The sequence below is a fragment of the Salmo salar genome, chromosome 16 (genome assembly GCF_965601325.2).
Source record: "Salmo salar chromosome 16, fSalSal1, whole genome shotgun sequence".
NCBI lineage: Eukaryota > Metazoa > Chordata > Actinopteri > Salmoniformes > Salmonidae > Salmo > Salmo salar.
In genome coordinates, this window is record NC_138306.1 from 31316458 (window position 1) to 31340893 (window position 24436).

General features: G+C 41.5%; 1 protein-coding gene across 1 annotated transcript in view; it reads right to left on the minus strand.

Moving 5' to 3' along the window:
- The window catches only part of LOC106573766 (myocyte enhancer factor 2aa), a 131446-nt gene that overhangs the window by 33498 nt on the left and 73512 nt on the right, over window positions 1-24436 (minus strand). The window contains 1 exon segment of the mRNA XM_045697145.2: window positions 749-883. Within this exon segment, the coding sequence (XP_045553101.2) occupies window positions 749-883 (135 nt within the window).

The following is a 24436-nucleotide window of genomic DNA, read 5'->3' on the forward strand; positions in this document are numbered from 1 at the left end:
ACTATTGTCTTAAGGTAAAGCTCTGTGTAATTCCAGGGTACTTTGGTCACCTCTAGTCTGATAGTAGCTTGATGAAAGAGTGGAAAATAAACTGTGATAGTCCACTGATGTTGTGATTGGCGAATACTTATTGAATTGCCCACGTGAATGGAGGACCCACTAAGATGAGAAACCAGGAGAGATCATACAATGAGCAAAGGGGAGGGAAGATAAAAAATGAATAAAAAATTATCCTCCCCCTCGCCAAATGATCCAGGCACTGAAAGAGATTCAATTTCTTGATCTGCTTGGGGGTGAAAATTGGGTTTTGGGGAAAAACACATAAATCACCAAAGCTACAGAACCAGTCAATATTTAAGCCAGTGGAGGAATCTTCCTCTTTTTTTTCAGGGGGAAATGTGTCTTTTATAATAAAGAAGCTTCTCCTCCACAATAACAAAAATGCACTTTCCTTATAGTTTTCAATATGATCTTCCCAATAGAGCTTTAAAAAGGTTCAACCTGTCATAACAATGTGATCTTATCAGGGTGTGCCAAAATATAAGTTGCAGAACAAATCAACAAAATAAACAAATACGCTTCCAATGAACAGAAAAAAGGTTATGCTTGAAATGTCCATGTTTGCTTATAGTAGTTGACAGAGGTTGCAGGTTGGGATAATTAAAAAAAGAAGAAAAAGTAAAACCAAAAGAAGGTCAAAATCCTTTGTGCCACAAAGCCAAGCAGCAAAATCATTGCATTTACTTACGATTTTATGATTTCTCATCATATTATCAAACTCCTCATTAATTTTTTTATACTTTTCTTCTGTGTGAGGGGTGAGGACATATGAGGCATCAGGGTCCGGGCTATCACAGCCTCTGTGTTCTTTCTTGTTTAGCGCCTGTAGTGAACATCAACATAAAAACAGGAATCAACACAAAATGGCAGGAGAGGGAAAAAGTACTTACACCACAGCGCTTGTACATTAAATCACTCTCTTCGCTTAGTTTGCCGAAACGGTCGTCCATGAGGGGGCTGTGCCCAAAACAGTCATCTGGATCAGGACTGGCACACAGGTCATTATGGCCTTTGTTTCTTAATTTCTGAAATAAAATTGCACAATTCACACATACAATATATACTGCAGGATACTCAGTCTACTACCACATGACCCTCTGTCTAGGTAGGTTATAATACACCTCTACAAACCTGTTCCCATAACAAAACATGAACAAAAATACTAACATAAATAAAAGGCATCATTCAAGTCAAGACACTAACTAATTGAATACATATGACAGATATTAAATGACTTGTAATACATCAATTATAATACACCTGCCTTCACATGTACATTTATAAATATTCAAAAAATATTTGAATTCATTTGTTATTTTTTTGGCTTGCCAGTGTGCTGGTATGAGCAGGGAATGGGATGAATACTGTCTTCCTATGCAATGGTTAACAATGATAGGCAAATTGAAATGTCAATCCTTATCCTTTCATCCTTTAGAGACCATCACAGAATAAACTAAATATTTCTCTGCACTCCTCTCCCTGCACTCCCTCTCTTTCTCCTCTCAACCTCTACCCCACCCCCCTTCTCTCTCTCTCTATCTTCCCCCTCTCTTGCTGCATGTGTGTGTTTCAATGCATATTTCATTATCTTTCAGTTATCATAAGCCACCCAGCTGGAAGACACCCCGGTATAAGAGGATCCCACAGAGCAGCAGTTTAAAACATTGCAGACGATAATTCAGCATGGCTGCCACTCATGGGATTTTATCAATGTTAAGTAATGTAGGAAATAAAATGGATTACTATACTGTATGTGGTCAAATATGCTTATTAGAGCATGAAATGGAGTGATTATTGTAAGAGTAAAGAGCACACAGTATGGTGTGATATATGAGCTTTATTTTACCTCTTAAAAGGACTGCACACTATCAAATTAACTAAATAAAAACAGTGAAACTGTGTTGTGCTTGTTCTAACTTTCTTTCAAAGGAGCGGTTCTCTCCGCTTTGTTAAAACTGTGAATGATGGTGGTAACGAGAACCCCTGACAGCACGTGACAGCATGTGATATCAAGCCAGTCAGAGAACATCAAGTTTGATTTATATATGTGCTGTTCAGGTTCCCCTATCAGGCTGGTGCAGGCCCAGAGCGGTGACCTACCCTGTCTCTGGGCTGTCTCTGAGCCGGATGTCTACAGCAGTCACTGACTCCTCTGGATGGAGGGGTCACAGTGTGAGGGAGAGGAGTAGGACTCAAAGGCACTAATGAGCCCTTCGTCTCTGCCTCCATCTCCATTATCCTGGAGGTGCAGAAGGTAACGCTGCTGTGTGTGTGGGTGTTCATGGGCGTTGCAGCAGCAGCTGGCATCTGCTGACAGCTCTCTGACAGTACAGTGGTGTTTGGGCTGATCTCCATCTAACAACATGTCTTACCCAGCCCTGCTTACAGTAACTGGGTCATCCACGAAAAGAGTCCCTTTTGCGTCCCTTTGATATTTTAAGTATTGTGCACCAATATTGAACAAAGCCTGTTATATTAAATTACTGTAAGTGCCCTTTAATATAGACCACATGGTGAATTCAATAAATGTGATTTTTTTTATATGAATAAAGGCATTTAAGATGAAATCTTCAACCCTATTATGGTCAACCCTGTTACTTTATTTGGCACTTAATAGACACTTACTATAGTAATTTGAGATGGGAAAACATGTTTTTTCTATGAAGTTTAACATGTGCTGTTTATGACAGAATGTTAACATTTTGTGAAATCTAAAAAATGTTATGATCAAGTTACACTTCTTAAAAGGCGCCGATTTGGTGGAAGGACCCAGATCCTAACACGCTGACAAGCTCTGTATGACACACTACTGTCGGATTTCCTAGGATTGAAATGTGAAACTTTACTGGTTTTCAATGATTTCCTACTATACAATGTATATGTTTACTCTAACTTTTACAAAAGTACCAGTACTGAATCAAACTACAGCTATTGTATGCAGTAATCCTGTGCCTATGAACCAGAGTTATACTGTTAGCACTGAGGCGGTGTGCCCTAGTAGGAAGTCCACTGTGTGAAGCTCACCCTGATCAAACATAAATAACATAAGCATGTCTACATCTGATAAGCTTCCCAGTAAAGAAATAAAAACAATCAAGCATCCCAAAAAAGTGCGAAAAATAGCCCACATTAAAATATGTAGGCTAAGAAACAAGGTTCATGAAATCAATAACTTGCTAGTAACAGATGACATTCATATTCTGACTACCGTAATTTTCGGACTATAAGCCGCAACTTTTTTCCCAGGCTTTGAACCTCGCGGCTTAAACAATGACGCGGCTAATATATGGATTTTTCCCGCTTTCAAATATTTTTTCTACAAAAAAACACATTCTGTGACGTGCTCAGTTTTTTGGCGGCATGAAGCTTTCATTAGACCAATGAAATTGCCGAACAGGTTAAGGTCAAACAACTGCTGCACGGGAGCTTGGTCTTAATGAGTCGATGACAAGCCGTGTTTCGTTAAAGCCTATTTATTTTTTGTTACAAGCCGTGTTTCGTTAAAGCCTATTTATTTTTGTTACAAGCCGTGTTTCGTTAAAGCCTGTGTAAAGTTAATTTGTTTCAATGTACTGGTAGGCACCTGCGGCTTATAGACATGTGCAGCTTATTTATGTTCAAAATAATATTTTATTTTAAATTCAGTGAGTGCGGCTCATATTCAGGTGCGCTCAATAGTCCGGAAATTACGGTATATCTGAAACTCACTTATATAATACCTTTGATGATACAGTGGTAGAAATACATGGTTATAACATCTACAGAAAAGACAGAAATGCCAATGGGCTGGTGATGCGGGTCTATAGTCAGAACCACATTACCGTAAAGAGAGGATCTCATGTTAAATACTGTTGAAGTAATATGGCTACAGGTTCATCTGCCTCACCTAAAGCCTTGTGGGAAGCTGCTATAGACCACCAAGACCACCAAGTGTTAACAATCAGTATCTGGATAATATGTGTGAAAAGCTTGATAATGTATGTGATATCAACAGTGAGCTTTGGAACACCTTCAATGACATTTTGGGCAAAAAGGCAAACTCATTTCCATCATTCATTGAATCAGATGGCTTATAAATAAAAAAATTCACTGATATTGCCAACTACTTTAATGATTTTTTCATTTTCAAGATTAGCAAACTCAGGCATGATATGCCATCAACAAACGCTGACACTTCACATGAAAGTATAACTGACCAAATTATGAAGGACAAGCAATGAAAATTTCAATTCCATAAAGTGAGTGTGGAAGAGGTGAAAATAATTGTTGTCTATCAACAATGACAAGCCACCAGGGTCTGACAACTTGGATGGAAAATTACTGAGGATAATAGCAGACGATATTGCCACTCCTATTTGCCATATCTTCAATCTAAGCCTAATAGAAAGTGTGTGCCCTCAGGCCTAGAGGGAAGCAAAAGTAATTCCGCTACCCAAGAATAGTAAAACCCCCCTTTACTGGCTCAAATAGCCAACCAATCAGCCTGTTACCAACCCTTAGTAAACTTTTGGATAAAATTGTGTTTGACCAGATACAATACTATTTTACAGTAAACAAATTGACAACAGACTTTCAGCACAATTATAGGAAAGGACTTTCAACAAGCACGGCACTTACACAAATGACTGATGATTGGCTGAGAGAAATTGGTGATGAAAAGATTGTGGGGGCTGTTTTGTTAACTTCAGTGAGGCTTTTCAGTGAGGCTTTTGACATTATTGATCATAGTCTGCTGCTGGAAAAACTTATGTGTTATGGCTTTATACCCCCTGCTATATTGTGGATAAAGAGTTACCTGTCTAACATAACACAGAGGGTGTTCTTTAATGGAAGCCTCTCCAACATAATCCAGGTAGAATCAGGAATTCCCCAGGGCAGCTGTCTAGGCCCCTTACTTTTTAAAATCTTTGAGTAAAGCCAGTGTATCTACTGTATGTATGCGGATGACTCAACACTATACACGTCAGCTACTTCAGCAAATTGAAATGACTGCAACACTTCACAAAGAGCTGCAGTTAGTTTCAGAGTGGGTGGCAAACAGTTAGTTAGACCTAAATATTTAAAAAACTAAAAGCATTGTATTTGGGACAAACCATTCACTAAACCCTAAATCTTGTAATGAATAATGTGGAAATTCAGCAAGTTGAGGTGGCTAAACTGCTTGGAGTAACCCTGGATTGTAAACTGTCATGGTCAAAACATACAACAGTGGCTAAGATGGGGAGAAGTCTGTCCATAATAAAGCGCAGCTCTGCCTTCTTAACAACACTATCAACAAAGGCCTTAGTTTTGTCGCACCTGGACCACTGTTTAGTCATGTGGTCAGGTGGCACAAAGAGGGACTTAGGAAAATTACAATTGGCTCAGGACAGGGCAGCACAGCACAGCTGGCCCTTAAATATACACGGAGAGCTAACATTAATAATATGCATGTCAATCTCTCATGGCTCAAAGTGGATGAGAGATTGACTTCATCACTACTTGTTTTTGTAAGAAGTGTTGACAAGCTGAATGCACCGAGCTATCTGTTTAAACTACTAGCACACAGCCATGCATACCCCACAAGACATGCCACCAGAGGTCTCTTCACAATCCCCAACTCCAGAACAGACTATGGGGGGTGCACGATACTACATAGAGCCATGGCTACATGGAACTCTATTCCACATCAGGTAAATGATGTAAGCAGTATTAATATACACCTTATGGAACAGCAGGGACTGTGAAGAGGCACACACACACAGGTACAGACACACGCATAAGCACACACACACTAGCACACATACTCTACACACACGTAATATTGTAATATGGTGGTATTATACATTTTGTATTGTAGATATGTAGTGGTGTAATAATGTTATATGATGTACTGTTTAATCTTTTGTTTTATGTGTGATGTAAGTGTCTTAATGTGTTTGGACCCCAGTAAGAGTAGCTGCTGACTTAATAATATAAATACAAACTATACACTCTACTCTAGCTTAAACACTTGATGAAACAGTGTATGAGCTAAAATCTGAAGCAGGGGAACTCGGAAAAGCACCTACATCATATCAGTCATATCTGTCTGATAATGTTACCGGGGAGAGAGAGATGAATGATACACAACATGTGTAAATGTGCATTTAGATCCACTAGTGTTTGGTGTGGTACAGGGCCGGGGCATTCTTCTCATTCGAAGAAAACGCCTTCCTGGTTCATTTCCTGTTTACTGAGGCTGCTCTTCAGTTAGGCTCCTGTTAAGGCTATGTTTACCAGGGAAACTATGCACTTTCTCCGCCAGACTGCCACAGATCTGATCAGGACCTGCAAATTAAAGTCCAAACCTGCTCATTATGGGAATAGCTGGGTAGGGCTGGCCGGCCATGGCTATGTGAGATGGGCAGGGCCGCAGGCAGCACTTCCATCCAGCCGCACCCTCTGCCCCTGGCCCCGTGCCCTGCTAACCACTCAGGGAGGGGCCAGAGTGGAAACATCCAGTGCCAGGGACACTCAGCATTCAGAACAAACCATGGAACATATTGCACTGCGACTAAACAACACAAAGCCCAACAGCAAGTGCTCATATCTAGGTAATTGATTTCATAAGTCAATATTGATCTCTGTGATCTAAGATGAATTGAAATTAAACATTATGACAGCATATAATGTATTCATGCCTAAGAAAGAGTGAAGAGTGACAGATTTCCTCTCCGAGGTACTCCTAGCTGAGCACGTTAAGGAGTGAAGGTCTGGGACAGCACGGCAGTAATTCCTCCTTAAATGACTTGGCATGTTTTGGGTGTCCCACAGACGCTGCCCGCAGCTCCCAGTAAATGGATCACTAAATCAGCACATGGCCAAACAGGTGTCTCTCTCCCAAACACCTGTCAGGCCCTGGCTCCCCAGCCCGGCCAATCACACACAGCCTCACACTGACATGGCCTTAGAAGGGGCCACATGGAACCCCGAAGGCCATCAGACATCACTCAACCCAAGGTTTTACTCTATACTATTGGTTCAGTAATACATACAATCATTTACATAAAAACACTCTTGTGAGATAAACAAAACAAAACCAACCAACGCTGAATTATGGTAAACAAAATTCAAAATTAAAGTTGTGTTCGTTCTATTCCATTTCTTCCTTTCTATTCCTATTCCTTCTATAGTTCAGAAATTCACTTTCAAAGGTCATATCATACTGTGACATTTTCTGTATTTTGAAAGTTCAATATCTTGAAAACTTGATTGCTGACATGAAAAACATTTAGGGACTGTATCAATAGTGGACTAATGAAACAAATACCAAAAGTATTTTAAGAAAGCAAAGCTGGAGGGGTGTGAATACAGTAGAACTTATAGGGCTTTTCAACAACAACATTTATAATGGCGGGTGGGTGGTGAGTCTGTCTGTATACGGGGCTGCAGACGGAGAGTAGTGATGATTGAACTTGTGTAATCTGTTCACAAGGCCCATGGAGGCTCATAAAGAGCAGTGGGAACCAGGCCAGCAGATATTTTCTCACAGCCATCCAGACCTGGATTGCTAGAAATTTGGCTCTATACACCAAACATTTGAATCTGGATGTCTGACGTCAAACCAGCAGGGCATCATAGTGAGTGTGTGAGTGTAATGTTAAAAGAACAGGCTTTTTTCTGATGTTCCGAAAGTGAGAGAGGCCTTGAAATGTGTCTGTTCACTCATAGTACTGTATGCCCAACCCCCATACTGATGATAACATCTACAGTAACACTCATCTCCTCCAGAGCACCTGTTGTTCATTTAGATGAAACTTACAAACGCAAGAGTATGAGCTATTGAAGCAGTGTGTCTATTGTACTTTATATAGAAAATAATTATGTTTTCATATTATGTTAGAATGGAGCTATCCATTCTATCTCTATGTCAGGTAAGGTAAGTGACTGTTGTGGGTGGGTGGGGGGGGATTTTTGCCATGATGCTCCTGTACTGCCCGCGCCTGAGTGATTGAAGTGGGGAGAAAAGGGCATGGCTTGAGTGGCTGGGGTCCCGGATGATCTTCTTGGCCTACCTTCGACACCTGGTACTGTAGGTGTCCTGCAATGTGCACCCAACAGCTGCACGTATCACCCTCTGAAGCGCCCGTCTGTCTGCGGCGGTGGAGTTGCCGTACCAGGCTGTGATGCAGCCCGACAGTATGCTCTCGATGGTGCTCCTGTAGAACACTGTGAAGGCCCTCGAGGACAGGCCGAATTTCTTCAGGACTCTGAGGTTGAAGAGTCGCTATCGTGCCTTCACCACGGTGTCCGTGTGGTTAGACCATTTCAGCTCCTCTGAGATGTGGACGCATGGGAATTGTTATTGACCGTCTCCACGATGAGGATGAGGATGGGGACATGTCGAGCCTGGGTCCTCCTGAAGTCCGCTCCTTTGTTTTGCTAATTTTGAGGGAGAGGTTGTTTACCTAGCACCACGCCATCACAGTGCCTTCCTCCTCCCTGTAGGCTGTCTCGTCATTGTTGGTAATCAGGCCTACTACTGTCGTGTCTTCAGCAAACTTGATGGTAGAGTTTGAACTGTGTGAGGCCACGCAGTCGTGGGTATACAGGGAATACAGGAGTGGACTGAGGATGTACCCTTGTGGGGCCCCCATGTTGAGAATCAGTGTCGAGTAGGTATTGTTGCCTACCTTGACCACCGGAACTTCACTCTTGAGTCTTTGTTTGTAGGCGTGGAGAAGCAAGATGGAGTCATGGTCGGATTTGCCGAAAGGAGGATGGGAGAGGGTCTTATACCCATGGCGAAAAGTCTTGTAGCAGTGGTCAAGAGTAGAATTTTGCGGTTCACTCTAATGTACTTGTCCTCTTGCTCAGTTGTGCACTGGGGCCTCCCACTCCTCTTTCTATTCTGGTTAGAGTCAGTTTGTGCTGTTCTGTGAAGGGAGTAGTACACAGCGTTGTATAAGATCTTCAGTTTCTTGGCAATTTCTCGCATGAATAGCCTTCATTTCTCAGAACAAGAATAGACTGATGAGTTTCAGATGGAAGTTATTTGCTTCTGGTCATTTTGAGCCTGTAATCGAACCCACAAATGCTGATGCTCCAGAAACTCAACTAGTCTAAAGGCCAGTTGTATTGCTTCTTTAATCAGGACAACAGTTTTCAGCTGTGCTAACATAATTGAAAAAAGGTTTCCTCATGATCAATTAGACTTTTAAAATTATAAACTTGGATTAGCTAACACAACGTGCCATTTGAACACAGGAGTGATGGTTGCTTATAATTGGCCTCTGTACGCCTATTTAGATATTCCATAAAAAATCTGCCGTTTCCAGCTAAAATAGTAATTTACAACGTTAAGAATGTCTACACTGTATTTCTGATCAATTTCATGTTATTTTAACGGACAAAAAAATGTGTTTTTCTTTCAAAAACAAGGACATTTCTAAGTGACCCCAAACTTTTGAACGGTAGTGTACATACAGTGGGGGGAAAAAGTATTTGATCCCCTGCTGATTTTGTATGTTTGCCCACTGATAAAGAAAGGATCAGTCTATAATTTTTAATGGTAGGTTTATTTGAACAGTGAGAGACAGAATAACAACAACAAAAAATCCAGAAAAACAAATGTCAAAAAATTGTATAAATTGATTTGCATTTTAATGAGGGAAATAAGTATTTGACCCCCTCTCAATCAGAAAGATTTCTGGATCCCAGGTGTCTTTTATACAGGTAACGAGCTGAGATTAGGAGCACACTCTTAAAGGGAGTGCTCCTAACCGCAGCTTGTACCCTGTAAAAAAGACACATGTCCACAGAAGCAATCAATCAATCAGATTCCAAACTCTCCACCATGGCCAAGACCAAAGAACTCTCCAAGGATGTCAGGGACAAGATTGTAGACCTACACAAGGCTGGAATGGGCTACAACACCATCGCCAAGCAGCTTGGTGAGAAGGTGACAACATTTGGTGCGATTATTCGCAAATGGAAGAAACACAAAAGAACTGTCAATCTCCCTCGGCCTGGGGCTCCATGCAAGATCTCACCTCGTGGGGTTGCAATGATCATGAGAACGGTGAGGAATCAGCCCAGAACTACATGGGAGGATCTTGTCAATGATCTCAAGGCAGCTGGGACCATAGTCACCAAGAAAACAATTGGTAACACACTACGCCGTGAAGGACTGACATCCTGCAGCGCCCGCAAGGTCCCCCTGCTCAGGAATACATATACATGCCCGTCTGCCAATGAACATCTGAATGATTCAGAGGACAACTGGTGAAAGTGTTGTGGTTAGATGAGACCAAAATGGAGCTCTTTGGCATCAACTCAACTCGCCGTGTTTGGAGGAGGAGGAATGCTGCCTATGACCCCAAGAACACCATCTCCACCGTCAAACATGGAGGTGGAAACATTATGCTTTGGGGGTGTTTTTCTGCTAAGGGGACAGGACAACTTCACCGCATCATTTGACGGGGCCATGTACTGTCAAATCTTGGGTGAGAACCTCCTTCCCTCAGCCAGGGCATTGAAAATGGGTCGTGGATGGGTATTCCAGCATGACAATGACCCAAAACACACAGCCAAGGCAAAAAAGGAGTGGCTCAAGAAGAAGCACATTAAGGTCCTGGAGTGGCCTAGCCAGTCTCCAGACCTTAATCCCATAGAAAATCTGTGGAGGGAGCTGAAGGTTCGAGTTGCCAAACGTCAGCCTCGAAACCTTAATGACTTAGAGAAGATCTGCAAAGAGGAGTGGGACAAAATCCCTCCTGAGATGTGTGCAAACCTGGTGGCCAACAACAAGAAACGTCTGACCTCTGTGATTGCCAACAAGGGTTTTGCCACCAAGTACTAAGTCATGTTTTGCAGAGGGGTCAAATACTTATTTCCCTCATTAAAATGGAAATCATTTTATAACATTTTTGACATGCGTTCTTCTGGATTTTTTTGTTGTTATTCTGTCTCTCACTGTTCATATAAACCTACTATTAAAATTATAGACTGATCATTTCTTTGTAAGTGGGCAAACGTACAAAATCAGCAGGGGATCAAATACTTTCCCCCCCACTGTATTATGTAAGAAATAATACATAAAAAAAAAAAAATACTGCAAAGTTTCCTAAGGACTAGAAGCGAGGCGGCCTTCTCTGTCAGCGCCATCTTGCTCGAGACGAGGCAAGGTGCCTGCTGTCGACGCCATCTTAGCCAAATATAGTGTTCCATTTAGATCTATGCTTATGTCACAGAAAATAAACATGACTGTTACACTAAAAAGACTGAACTTTTCTTTTTTGATTGGATGATTTAACCCCAAACGCAAAGTTTATATCATAGCCCCATTTACATTGAACCTTTAAGAAAACATAATTTAATGAGTTAAAGATAAAGTGGAGCCAAAGCTGTTGCGTACGCCACCTACCATACCTGCTTCTTGTGAAGCACTTTCACTGAAATGGGCCTAAGCAATTTCAGCACAGTCTGCCTTAGATGGAACACCATTACACTCCAATGCCCCCCGCTTGTGTCAAGAGCTTTTTACATCTCACTTATTAATGTACTGAATGTGAATAAAAGGGACTTTGGAAGTAGACAGTAAATGTCATTACAAAAGCCAAACTTCTCAAATGTGGGGAGAAGGCAGGTTGTGGCTGAACTGTCAGTGTCTTCCAGTGGTAGCCATATAGAACACACACCAAAATAATGCTTTAAGAGCCATTATAATTTGATTATAGTCTATATAAATAATGTATATTTTAACTATTTTTGCTTCTGCAGTGTTCCTCACCTCATTTCAACTGTGTCCCCACCTTGCTCCCCCTGCAGTGTTGTGAATTCGCTGTTGTGCCCGTTGCCGCACTAAGCAAGGTAGCGTGCTAATCCTCATGACATCACCATTGTGTCCGGCCCGTTCCATCTAATGTGGTTATCAAAGGGCCTCTTTGAGTGTGAACACAGTTGAAAATCAGCATGGGGAGGCGGCTGATAGCAAGGCTTTTATCTGCTCACAAATATTTTTGCTTTTATATAACATCTTAAGAGACAAGTCTTTCACTGTGAGCATGTTCCCATTTTTCCTTTGGTGATGTAGATTTCACTTGAGGGGGAAAAGGGTATGTTGGTTGTTCTCGTGAAGTCTCCAGCTAGTGGCTGTATGTACTGTATGCCATTACCGAGGGCCCTAACAGCTTCTCCTTTCTATACTATACACTGGCAATGGTCATATTACTGGTCTGGGAGTATGGGAGTAGGGAGGGCTAGATAAGGAAATTGGTTTTGATTCCCAGACATATCTGGTTTAATCTCATGACCATTCCACATCATCAGTGATCTAACTGATATCAGGATATGACCCCATGCATGTCCTTCCTCTCCTTCAGCCCATTGTCTGACAGGAAATACAGCAGGAGGTGCTCCTTCTCAGTTGTACAGGACAGACTGTGTTTTGTTAGGTTATTATGACCGGACTGCAGCTGTTTGGAAAACAATATATCCTAAAGTCTGATCCTCTCCAAAAACAGGACAATGGTGAGACCACGGTTAGCTCCGAGCTGATACACCAAACAGAGTAAGACATGCAGACATATAAAAGTAGAGTAATCCTGACTGAGCTGTGGTCTGCGTGTCCCTAAAGGACAGACAGGGAGGAGAAAGCCTCTGTCTCAGGTCAGCTCAATTTACAGTAGAGCAGAAAATGATTGTGGTTGACTGGCTAGATTGTCACTTTGATAAATATAGCCGCTATATTATTGAGTAAGAATAAAATGCACAGCAGAGAGCAATACCATTCCCTCCGAGAGACAGGCAGCTGCTCAGAGACTTTGTTGAATAACGGACGTGGCAAAGATATTAGTTGCCACAGTCAAAGAGAACATACATTCAATCAGTGGCTTGGATATTTTCAGACAATTTAGTCAACTGGGAATTGAAGTCCAAATTGAGGATAAAGGCATCTCAATGTCATCATCTACATCTTTAAAAGATTGGGAACAAATGAGACGCTCTAGACATCTATAGAGCACCATGTGGGTATATTTTAGATGAGAAGAAATTACATTAAAGATAAAAAGGGAAACAACCATTCACAAAACAAACTATTACTACTACAAGAACTTCACTTAACATCTTTTTCCCCGCTCCCACCTCCCTCCCCCGCTCTCTAATTCTCAACCTCTCTCTCTCTCCCTGTCTCCCTCTTCCTGCACCCACAGAGTGGATCATTAGCTGTCAGAGCCCTTGAAACCAAACCCCCGCCCTCAACTCCCATACTTGCTCGCCTTTAAAATATTCATAAGGACAATTAGGAGTTCCAAAAAGGCGGGCTTAGAGAGCTGGGGCGGGTGTGGAGGGCTGGGGCGGGCGTGGACGGCAGGGGGCGCACAGCGGAGGGAGAGGGCAGGATATGCCAGCAGGAAGTATGTTCTGCAACACTCTATACCCAGACCACAGACCTGGCCTCATTAATCTGAGCCACAGCACCCCTCCCTCCCTCCCTCCCTCCCTCCCTCCCTCCCTCCCTTCCCACCCACCTCCTCACTAAGCCAGGCAAGGCAGGGGAGGGTGGTATGATGCCAGCTAACCCCTCTCCTTCTCCTCCCTACTGGCTGTGCTCTGCTTTGTCCTCACCCCTGGGTAGAGGGGGGAGGTCTCACACTGCCCATGGTGAGACGGACGGACGGATGGGGGGGGGCAAGCTGATTGTTGCCCAACGGAGCTAACATACAGAAGCCGTTCTATGTGAAATAAGGGTCACATTTCTGTTACAGGGACCACAAGGTCAGTAGAGAACATGCTCATGGTTTGGCCTTCATCTTTTAATCATCAACATAGTTCCTCTGTCCATATTGGTCACTGTGGTCTCTCATGTCAGCTATACAATAGACAGTAAACACAAACTTGGCAAGGGCGCTCCAATGGTGGCATGACTGTCATTAAAGTACACTATATAAACTCAGCAAAAAAAGAAACGTCCTCTCACTGTCAACTGCGTTTATTTTCAGCAAACTTAACATGTGTAAATATTTTTATGAACATAACAAGACGCAACAACTGAGACATAAACTGAACAAGTTCCACAGACATGTGACTAACAGAAATTGAATAACGTTACCCTGAACAAAGGGGGGGGGGTCAAAATCAAAAGTAACAGTCAGTATCTGGTGTGGCCACCAGCTGCATTAAGTACTGCAGTTGCTCTTCTTTTCATGGACTGCATCAGATTTGCCAGTTCTTGCTGTGAGATGTTACCCTACTCTTCCACCGAGGCACCTGCAAGTTCCATGACATTTCTGGGGGGAATGGCCCTAGCCCTCTGATCCAACAGGTCCCAGACGTGCTCAATGGGATTGAGATCCGGGCTCTTTGCTGGCCATGGCAGAACACTGACATTCCTGTCTTGCAGGAAATCACACACAGAACGAGCAGTATGGCTGGTGGCATTGTCATGCTGGAGGGTCATGTCAGGATGAGCCTGCAGGAAGGGTACCATATGAGGGAGGAGGATGTCTTCCCTGTAACGCACAGCATTGAGATTGCCTGCAATGACAACAAGCTCAGTCCGATGATGCTGTGACACACTGCCCCAGACTATGACGGACCCTCCACCTCCAAATCGATCCCGCTCCAGAGTACAGGCCTCGGTGTAACGCTCATTCCTTCGACGATAAACGCAAATCCGACCATCACCCCTGGTGAGACAAAACCGCGACTCGTCAGTGAAGAGCACTTTTTACCAGTCCTGTCTGGTCCAGCGACGGTGGGTTTGTGCGCATAGGCGGCGTTGTTGCCGGTGATGTCTGGTGAGGACCTGCCTTACAACAGGCCTACAAGCCCAGTCCAGCCTCTCTCAGCCTATTGCGGACAGTCTGAGCACTGATGGAGGGATTGTGCGTTCCTGATGTAACTTGGGAAGTTGTTCACACAGATGAGCAGCGATCCTGGGCATCTTTCTTTTGGTGTTTTTCAGAGTCAGTAGAAAGGCCTCTAAGTTTTCATAACTGTGAACTTAATTGCCTACCGTCTGTAAGCTGTTAGTGTCTTAACGACAGTCCCACAGGTGCATGTTCATTAATTGTTTATGGTTCATTGAACAGTGTTTGAACCCTTTCCATTTAAGATCTCTGAAGTTATTTGGATTTTTATGAATTATCTTTGAAAGACAGGGTCCTGAAAAAGTGACATTTCTTTTTTTTGCTGAGTTAATATACAAAAGTACGTGGACACCATTTCAAATTAGTGGATTCGGAGAAACAACGGCTCAGCTGTGTAGTGGTAGGCCACACAAGCTCACAGAACGGGACCACCGAGTGCTGAAGCATAAAGCATAAAAAATTGTCTGTTGCAACACTCACTACTGAGTTCCAAACTGCCTCTGGAAGCAACATAAGCAGAAGAACTGTTCGTTGGGAGCTTCATGAAATGGGTTTCCATGGCTGAGCAGCCGCACACAAGCCTAAGATCACCGGGCGCAATGCCAAGCATCGGTTGGAGTGGTGTAAAGCTTGCCGCCATTGGACTCTGGAGCAGTGGAAACGCGTTCTCTTGAGTGATTAATCACGTTTCACCATCTGGCAGTCTGACGCACAAATCTGGGTTTGGCGGATGCCAGGAGAACGCTCCCTGCCCAAATGCATTGTGCCAACTGTAAAGTTTGGTGGATGAGGAATAGTGGTCTGGGGCTGTTTTTTATGGTTTGGGCTAGGCCCCTTAGTTCCAGTGAAGAGAAATCTTAACACTACAGCATACAATGACATTCTAGACAATTCTGTGCTTCCAAGTTTTTGGCAACAGTTTGGGGAAGGCCTTTTCCTGTTTCAGCATGACAATGCCCCCGTGCACAAAGCAAGGTGCATATAGAAATGGTTTGTCGAGATCGGTGTGGAAGAACTTGACTGACCTGCAGAGCCCTGACCTCAACCCCATCGAAAACCTTTGGGATGAATTGGAATGCCGACTGCGAGCCAGGCCTAATCGCCCAACATCAGTGCCCAACCTCACTAATGCTCTTGTAGCTGAATGAAAGCAAGTCCCCGCAGCAACGTTCCAACATCTAGTGGAAAGCCTTCCCAAAAGAGTGTAGGCTGTTATAGCAGCAAAGTGGGGAACAACTCCATATTATTGCCCATGATTTTAGAATGAGACGTTTGACGAGCAGGTGTCCACATACCTTTGGTAATAGAGTGTAGTTCAAACCAAATTAGGGCAGCTCATGTCTGACCTATTTTATGTATTCTGATGAATTCTGACTGACATGTGCCTTGTAAGGCTGTGAGTGTAGCTCTTCCTACATGAACATAAACGCATAATAAAGTGGCTATGAAATGAACATTGTGTTGCATGTTGCTGCTGAGTGACATGTAATGCATTACTTTTCATTACAAGTTAGGCCTTCTTAAAGAGTTTTACCATAAGCCATGGTAGGCCTGTGCCAGTTAATCAGTGGCATGCCTCTAGAAACTAAAGAATACATCACTTAAGACATTTGAATCAAGTAAAACAGCGAGGAATCATATATCATGGCAATGTTGAATCATTCAAGTGTTTATGGGATGATGTCAGCAACATGTAATTCATAGTGGAGATAGAAAACATTTGCCAGAACAATGAGGTGCTGTAGAAAGCAAAGAATTATATTACTGTAAAGGTCTTCATTCCTGGTGTTATTGAATTACAATAAGCCATGTATTTGAGTGTTGGAGATGTTTCATGATCTCATAGAATACTTGAAGTTTGCAGGCCTTCCATTTACGTTAAGACTTTCTAAATTCCCTTTTTAAGGCAGGAGTGTGTTAACCAAGGTGAGACTGGCAAACAGGTCATTCTTGGTTTTAACTGGTGTCACTGAGTCTAAAGTAGTCTGACACGTCACTGAAACTGTTCAGCAAATCATGAGTGTGATGACAAAGAACATGATCCGTAGCAGGGGATTTAAAAGCTTCAGTACATTTATTAACAGTTGTGGAGTTAATGATGCCAGAGAGAGTGGGGACAGACATTTTTAAGAGGAGGAGGAAGAATTTTTAAAACAATACTGAGATGGTTAGAGACACACACATCAATAGTTTTCAGGTTATCAAACCATAGGACAGCACGAGATCAAGAGGATGGCCTTTGTTGTGCGTAGGTCCCTGTGGTGTGTAGGACAAAGTTAAAGGGTTCTATTAGGTTAAGAAACACCTCAGATAGCTCATTATTTGGGCAACACATATTTTGGTGTATTTAAGTATAGTGTTGGTTGTGTGGGATGCTGCTACTCATGCTGCTGCTCAGACTCAGGCCATGATGAGCCAGGTAATCCAGCCCAGTAGGGTCTGTCCCCCTGCCAGGAGACAGGTAACCTAGGGACAGGTTAGGATCTGTGTCTCTCTCATCTCAAGACCAGGTTTAGCAAGAAACCAGAAGAGAACTACACCAACACCAACCAGTTCTAATCTAGCATAAGAGTGTTTGTGTTAACTAATTAACAGCAAAAACCATCAGTGGGAATATCCCACATCTGTACACACCTAAGAACATAAACCACTGAAACACTAGTAATACATTTCATTCATATGGAGCCTTTTTCTAACCCAAGGACACTGTACATGAGAAAGAAGCAACATAATACAAATTCTACTCAGATGAACAGCAGAGATAAATGTTTATTTCACAAAAAAAGAGCCAGAATGCTAGTGTAATTTGTCATTCAGTTTAAAAAAACATGTACTCGTGTCATCTCTCTTGTTTCCTTTCTGAATGAGTGCTAGTGTTTTTTGTACAAAGCCGCCAGTGCAGTGCTCCAGCACTTGAGATTAGAGCATGGCTCATTAGTGTCATTGGAGAGTAATGTTTACAGGGGACTGCAATGGCTGGGGGTCTTTTGTTGTTCTCTCTCCTTTTATTTTCACCCTCTCCAAGAAGACCTAGTTTTGAAATGAAAAATACATATCACACTTGAGAGTGAAGGATGAAAAGAAGCTCTGACGTCAATGAAGCATGAAAACAAAAAACTCTTGACTGTAACCTGGTAACAACCATCGCAGTGAAGAGTGCAGGGGCTTTGTTGAAGAACAGGGGCAAAGGGCTAACACACATGCACACACTTTAATGGGACTCTTCTGGTTGTGATAAACTGAGGAAGATTTATTTGTTCACTGGCCGTGTCCTGTTTTTCTGAAACATTAACATGGGTTTCCACAGCAACCAAGCCATAGTGAACATGAGGAAAAAGAGACAATTATAGTCCATTCACGGCTTGTTTCATAAATGTGGTGTGAAATAGGATGTTCTATGAAAGACTTGCATAAAAATGATCACAAGTGTTGCTTTCATAGAAGGCAAAAAAACTCCAAAGAGAGTGGTGACCCTTTTTCTAGTGAAAGCCCAGAGGAAATGGAGTCCTTGTCCTATAAACTTTGAAACCCAGCAGGAGACTGGCTACAACACCATTAGTACTCCTACACTCAGCATGGCAAATTATGGCTTTTCAACCAGAATGTGAACTGCACCTCAGTACATGGGAAAAGGTACGTTCTGTCATCTAGAACTACAAAGACAATTCTGAAAAGTGTATCCAGATATATCAAAACATATGAAAAGTGGATTTTAGCTTCTCTTCAGAGAATGACAGAAACATTTGTTCAACAAAGCCTGACTAACAACTTGACTTGTTTTTATGTGTGTATGTGTGTGTGTGTGTGTGTGACATTTTTCTTCATGTAGTAATAAAGTACAGTGTATGTTACTAGAAATCAGACTCAACATATCAGTATTCCACCCTATTCACATGTGGAAGCAGATGAAATGCCTCGGGTGAAAGAGAATTGCAGTGCCAAGCATATTTCCTGAAACCACCATCAACAAAAGTAGATCAGTGTTTTATCTTGTCTTTTATACACTTGGCAGAATGTACAGACGTATGCCACTAGTAACACTCACGACATAATCATCAGCTACGAGGTTAGAGCTATTATTGATAGGCCAGTGTAGAAGTCTAATGTTGAATTTGTTAAATGAGAATTCGCATTTGTTTTGATTAAATGTAAACATTTATTATGGTGTTGAAATTGTAGTTTTTTTAATTGTAACCTGTAGGTCCCCAGGGCACCATAGAAAATGAGACCCTGGTCTCAATGGCCTCCCCTGATTAAATACAAGCACTTATATTTCTGCTTTCATTGTATACATTAGTGATTCCTTGATTATTTTTAGGTGGCTCATCACTACACTTTCCTGCAGATATATCCATGGCCTCATTGGCCTGCTCAGAATAATGTGTTTGTTTTGACAGTGCAGACTGACAGTACAGGTTAATTTAACTGACCTTTCCTGGAATCCACAGCAATACTTAAGCAACTGCACTGAACTGAACTGTCACGGTTGTCGTTGGTAGAAATGGAGGACCAAAACGCAGCAGGTACGTGAATGCTCATCTTGATTTTTAATTATCTTCAAAAATGAACATACAAAATAACAAAACCGAAAAACGAACAACTAACAAACAGTCTGGCAAAGCATAGGCTCAACACAGAACAATCACCCCAGAAACCCGGAAATACCCTTTACACAAACACACCACACCGAACCACATAAAACAAATACCCTCTGCCACGTCCTGACCAAACTACCAAAACAATTAACCTTATACTGGCCAGGACGTGACATGAACTGGATACACACAGCACAGTAATAGGAAACTAGCCATTTGCTTTGTTTTTCAAAACAAATCCATTACTTTAAAAAGAGCATTAGAACAAAATCAAATGTTTTTTTCTGTATTACATGATTACAGATAAGCCCAAGCAAACATGTTCAGGACTGACCCTTGCACTCAGTGCAGTTTCATTTCCAGTGACAAATGCAGCGCACATTCCCAGACACTGACAGCCTCAGTCTTTATAGTATGAATGCATGGATAAATGGACACTTCTATTCATATCCTACTCATTACAGACCAATTCCATAGAGAATCCGGTTGCAACAAATATATCAATACAGAGACGGCTTCAAAGACAATGTGCCAATACACCTTATCAGATACTCAGCTGAGCATTAGTTACAATACACTATCTCACTATGAAGTGTACTCCACTAAATCAAACCCCCTCTACTGGAATAAACATACAAACCAGGCATAGGTAGAAACTATTTGATGTATCATAGGTTATGAAAAAGAAGGGAAAAGCAAATGAATGTCATTTTAATAGAGCTTGAGAGACCAAAAGGTACATATTTGGTTTGCTGCTGGAATATTAACATTGGGATCAGCAGTTCATAAATCATAAATGCCCTAAATCTACTTTAATTCAATAATTATATGTCATTAGAACTGACATTAGTCTTAGCTTAAGATCTATTTCTAACATTGTGGGTGCTCAGAGAGAGCTACAGCGACATAACAGTAAGAATGAGAAGGTACTGCTGAAGAAAACAGATGAAGAAAATACCAAGTGGTGCCAATGATCAGTGAAATGAAATGAGACCATGATGCAAACTAATCCCGACATATGCTAAAGTACAATTTATGGGTAAATATACAATTAAATCATGGCACTATAAAGATAAAAAGGCTGCTGAGACTGTCTAAATGACTTTGTTAGATAGATGTTTAAACTGAGGAAGAGAGTATTGCCCAATGGGTTTTGAAATGCCCAATGGGTTTTGAAAACTAGCCAGATTATATCACTTTGCAGGCAGTGGTATCTAACCCTGATGTATAGTGTGGACATTGTATGGCTACTCTGTTAAAGTGAGAGTTTTATTTAGTGGTATAAGAATAAGTATAGTAAAAACATGCTTTAATCAGGGGAAGTGGGCTTTTAGATTCTCCCTCAGAGCGACCTTACGCAGGCGAGCCAGTGCAGCTAACCATGTGTACCCTTCAGCCATCTCAAATGTCAAACAAGGCTTTAGTGGATCAGAGGGATTCTGGCTTCTGGCCAACCCAAAGTCAAGTCGCTAAGTTAAGCACTTGCCAATTAAAATGTAATATTTTCATTTGTGTTGTCATCTGTGCATATCAAACATAAATTAGGCCCCTGACCCCTTTTAGATTAATCTTTCAAATTTGGTTAATCATCCAGGATTGGGAGAGTCAGTAACATCACTGGAGCGTGAGGTAAGTGCCATAATCCATGTGTGATGCCAGTAACTTTAAGGCAGACGAATCTCCTCAGCACATGGCAGCTCCATGTTCTCCTACGATGCAACACTTTGTCACATTATCATACAGTATGGTGATTACTGACTGTTCACGACTCGCACAAAATGCCTTTGAAATTTAAACTAAGTATTCAATTTGAGACTGAAGCTTGTAATTTTATCACAGCTTTCTTGTTTTACTGAGACAAATACTGTAAGGTGCATGTTTACAACAGACTTCATAGTATGCACTACATTCTATCTGTTCCAGAGAGCCAGCCCCTCTAGAGGAGTGGTATGTTTGAGAGGATTCAGTGGTGAAAGCTTCTCTCTGTGCCAGCCAGAGCCTCATGTGACTGTCCCCATTATCTTGGAATGTCACAATTAGAGATACACAGCACTCAGGCCTGAATCTGTGTCTGATAGTCCACAGAAGGAGCCTTCACCACTGGGCTATGATGTTTATTAAATCTGCTTACTCACTAAGCCAACATGACTATGTTCATAATATTCCAGGAAGATAACACACTAGAAGGCAAATCATTTTGATGATTAATTCCTATACTTGAGGAACAGTTGTTTATAAGAGTATGAACTAGTGGGAAGCCTTGGTGGGGTCACTTCAAACTGGAGTCAGACACTAAAATGAAAGGACAATGGTTTCCATCATATAATTACTGCATTATGTGGGCCACTGAAGTGCAGTTGTGTTGTGCATAAATACACAGCATGTCACGTTGTTGCACGAGATCTGGTGTCCACTGCCTGAGAAACATGATTCATTGGTCCAAATGAAAGGAATACATCAGGTAAAGTGCCAAGACTCAGATTGAGCAACTTATATATGACACAAAATATCCTCCTGCTGTTCCTCAAGCAATTGAGAATTGGAGAAAACACCAGCAATAAACATGTAAATGAGATTGCTAATTGTTTTGTCGCACGGTGTCAACCTGACCTGAAATTTGACTCATTACTCACTTAAGTAATTACACATCATGACCCCTTCATCTTGATTGAAAGTGACATCCATTAACCTATCAAGTCCACTTATGTGTAATATAATGCATCTATTACGTGGTGATAACCATCCTCTGATCTCTGGTCCACCTCTTATGAGTGGCAAAGTGCTCAAGACAGAAGTCTTTTGATTCTTCCTCTTTTTAGATCTAATATCATTACACAGAAATGTACTCAGAACATTTCCATGATTTTCAATTCCACAATTCAACGTCTATTTGAGGACTACATCATTAAATTGAATGCTCCACTATAATAAAATGAAAGAAATTCCATCATCATTTTTGCCTAATCAAATAAAGCATCCGTATTTTGATGGGTAGAGTGAAGGGTTTCGAACAGAGGGCTTCCTTTCCCTCTCCTCCTGTCGATCTTTCTGTGCTGACAATTTTCTTCCCTGTCACATCCTCCGCAGAAGCACCGGGAGGAAGATAATTGATCAATCAGGCTAATTGAACAGTCTGGACAGTTAGCCCACCATAGCAGATGTGCCAATTTGCATTAATTAAGACAGAGATGAGTCTTAATCACTGTACTGGCTTTGATTGACAACATAAACACCTCCTGTCGCAAATCCTGGATACACTCGCTCTTTTCTAAAAAGGAAATACAGTCGTTTCTATATGTCAGAGGCATTTATTTCATGATCCACTGCCAATGCGGTTACTATAAGCAGTGAAAGAGTGGAATGATTCAAATGGAAAGTAGTGGAGTAAAGAGAGAAAAACAGACCCAACAGACCTGACATTATGAAATGCTCAGGATTTACATATCTTATTGGATTATCATTCTGAATAGTGAGTGCCATTCATAATAATAGATGATCATTGAAAGTAACAATATGATAAATCTATGGAGATGATGCAAGTAATATTTACGCTAATTTTCTATCGCTGAATGAGCTCTTTATCTATAGAACACTCAACAATGAGGAACATTGTTGTATTTCCAAAACCACATTTAACAAATACGGCCTCTCTAATGTCAGAGGTAAATGTGAATTTGCGTATGACTGCTCTAGCTTTGTTTACTCCAGAAGATGGGCATGGGAAAAGACAAAAAAGAAGAAGCAAAATGTCAACTTTTTATATCCATTGTAGTCCAGCTCTTTACAAGCCCAGGCATGGTATTTGAGTAAAACTGCAGCTCCAAATTTGATTAAAGCCATTAGTCCCATCATGGACTAATGGGGATCCTAATAAATACCAATGGACTAAAGTGTAGCCTACCACTCGTGTTTAAACTATTACAGCTGTATAATCCCATTCAATTATATCCACATCCCCTATTTTATGAGATTACTTTAAATGTGTTCAGTCCATGTCAATTTCATTTAAATGCAAACTTGATTAATCCAAGCATAGCTGCAAACAGTAATTGTGTTGAAATGTTTTAAAGAAAAGCACAGATGGACGCCACATCGTTCCTGTGATCGTTCCTGATTTTAAGGATTCTCAGCTAGACAGTGAGCTGTCTGTACTCAGAATAACGGTAGAAGGTTATAGAACAGCTAAAGGAAGATTTCATTATCTCCCGTTGGGAAGGAAGAGGAGAAGGGATGATTTGATTATTTTAATTACCTACAGCAGCATTTTCATTTATGGTACAAATGAAATTCAATAAGAGAAGTAACAACAGCTACTATACTATAGGACTTTTGCCACAGCACCCAACATGAACAGCAATGGTCTAACTATACAGGGTAGTCTGACATACAGTATGCAAGCTGGAGTCTGTTTCTTTATCGCAGTGATCTTGCTCAAGTTGACCTGCATTTGATGTATCCTCTGTACATCAGTTAGATAAAAGGTTTGATGTATCTTCTGTACATCAGTCAGATAAAAGGTTTGATGTATCCTCTGTACATCAGTCAGATAAAAGGTTTGATGTATCTTCTGTACATCAGTCAGATAAAAGGTTTGATGTATCTTCTGTACATCAGTCAGATAAAAGGTTTGATGTATCCTCTGTACATCAGTCAGATAAAAGGTTTGATGTATCCTCTGTACATCAGTCAGATAAAAGGTTTGATGTATCCTCTGTACATCAGTCAGATAAAAGGTTCACAGGTTGCCCACTGCAAATTGTTTGTAAAGAAAATAAAATGAGCTAAATTGTATTCTCTACTTGTCCCCATGTTCACTCAGCACAGGAAAACGACATTGCAACAAATTAAGTTTGCTCTGGCAAGATATTTGCTATAAAGCTCTTACAGACCCAGATAAGCTTGACCTAACCTCTGAGGAAAGGAAACGGTGAATCAATCTGTCCAGCA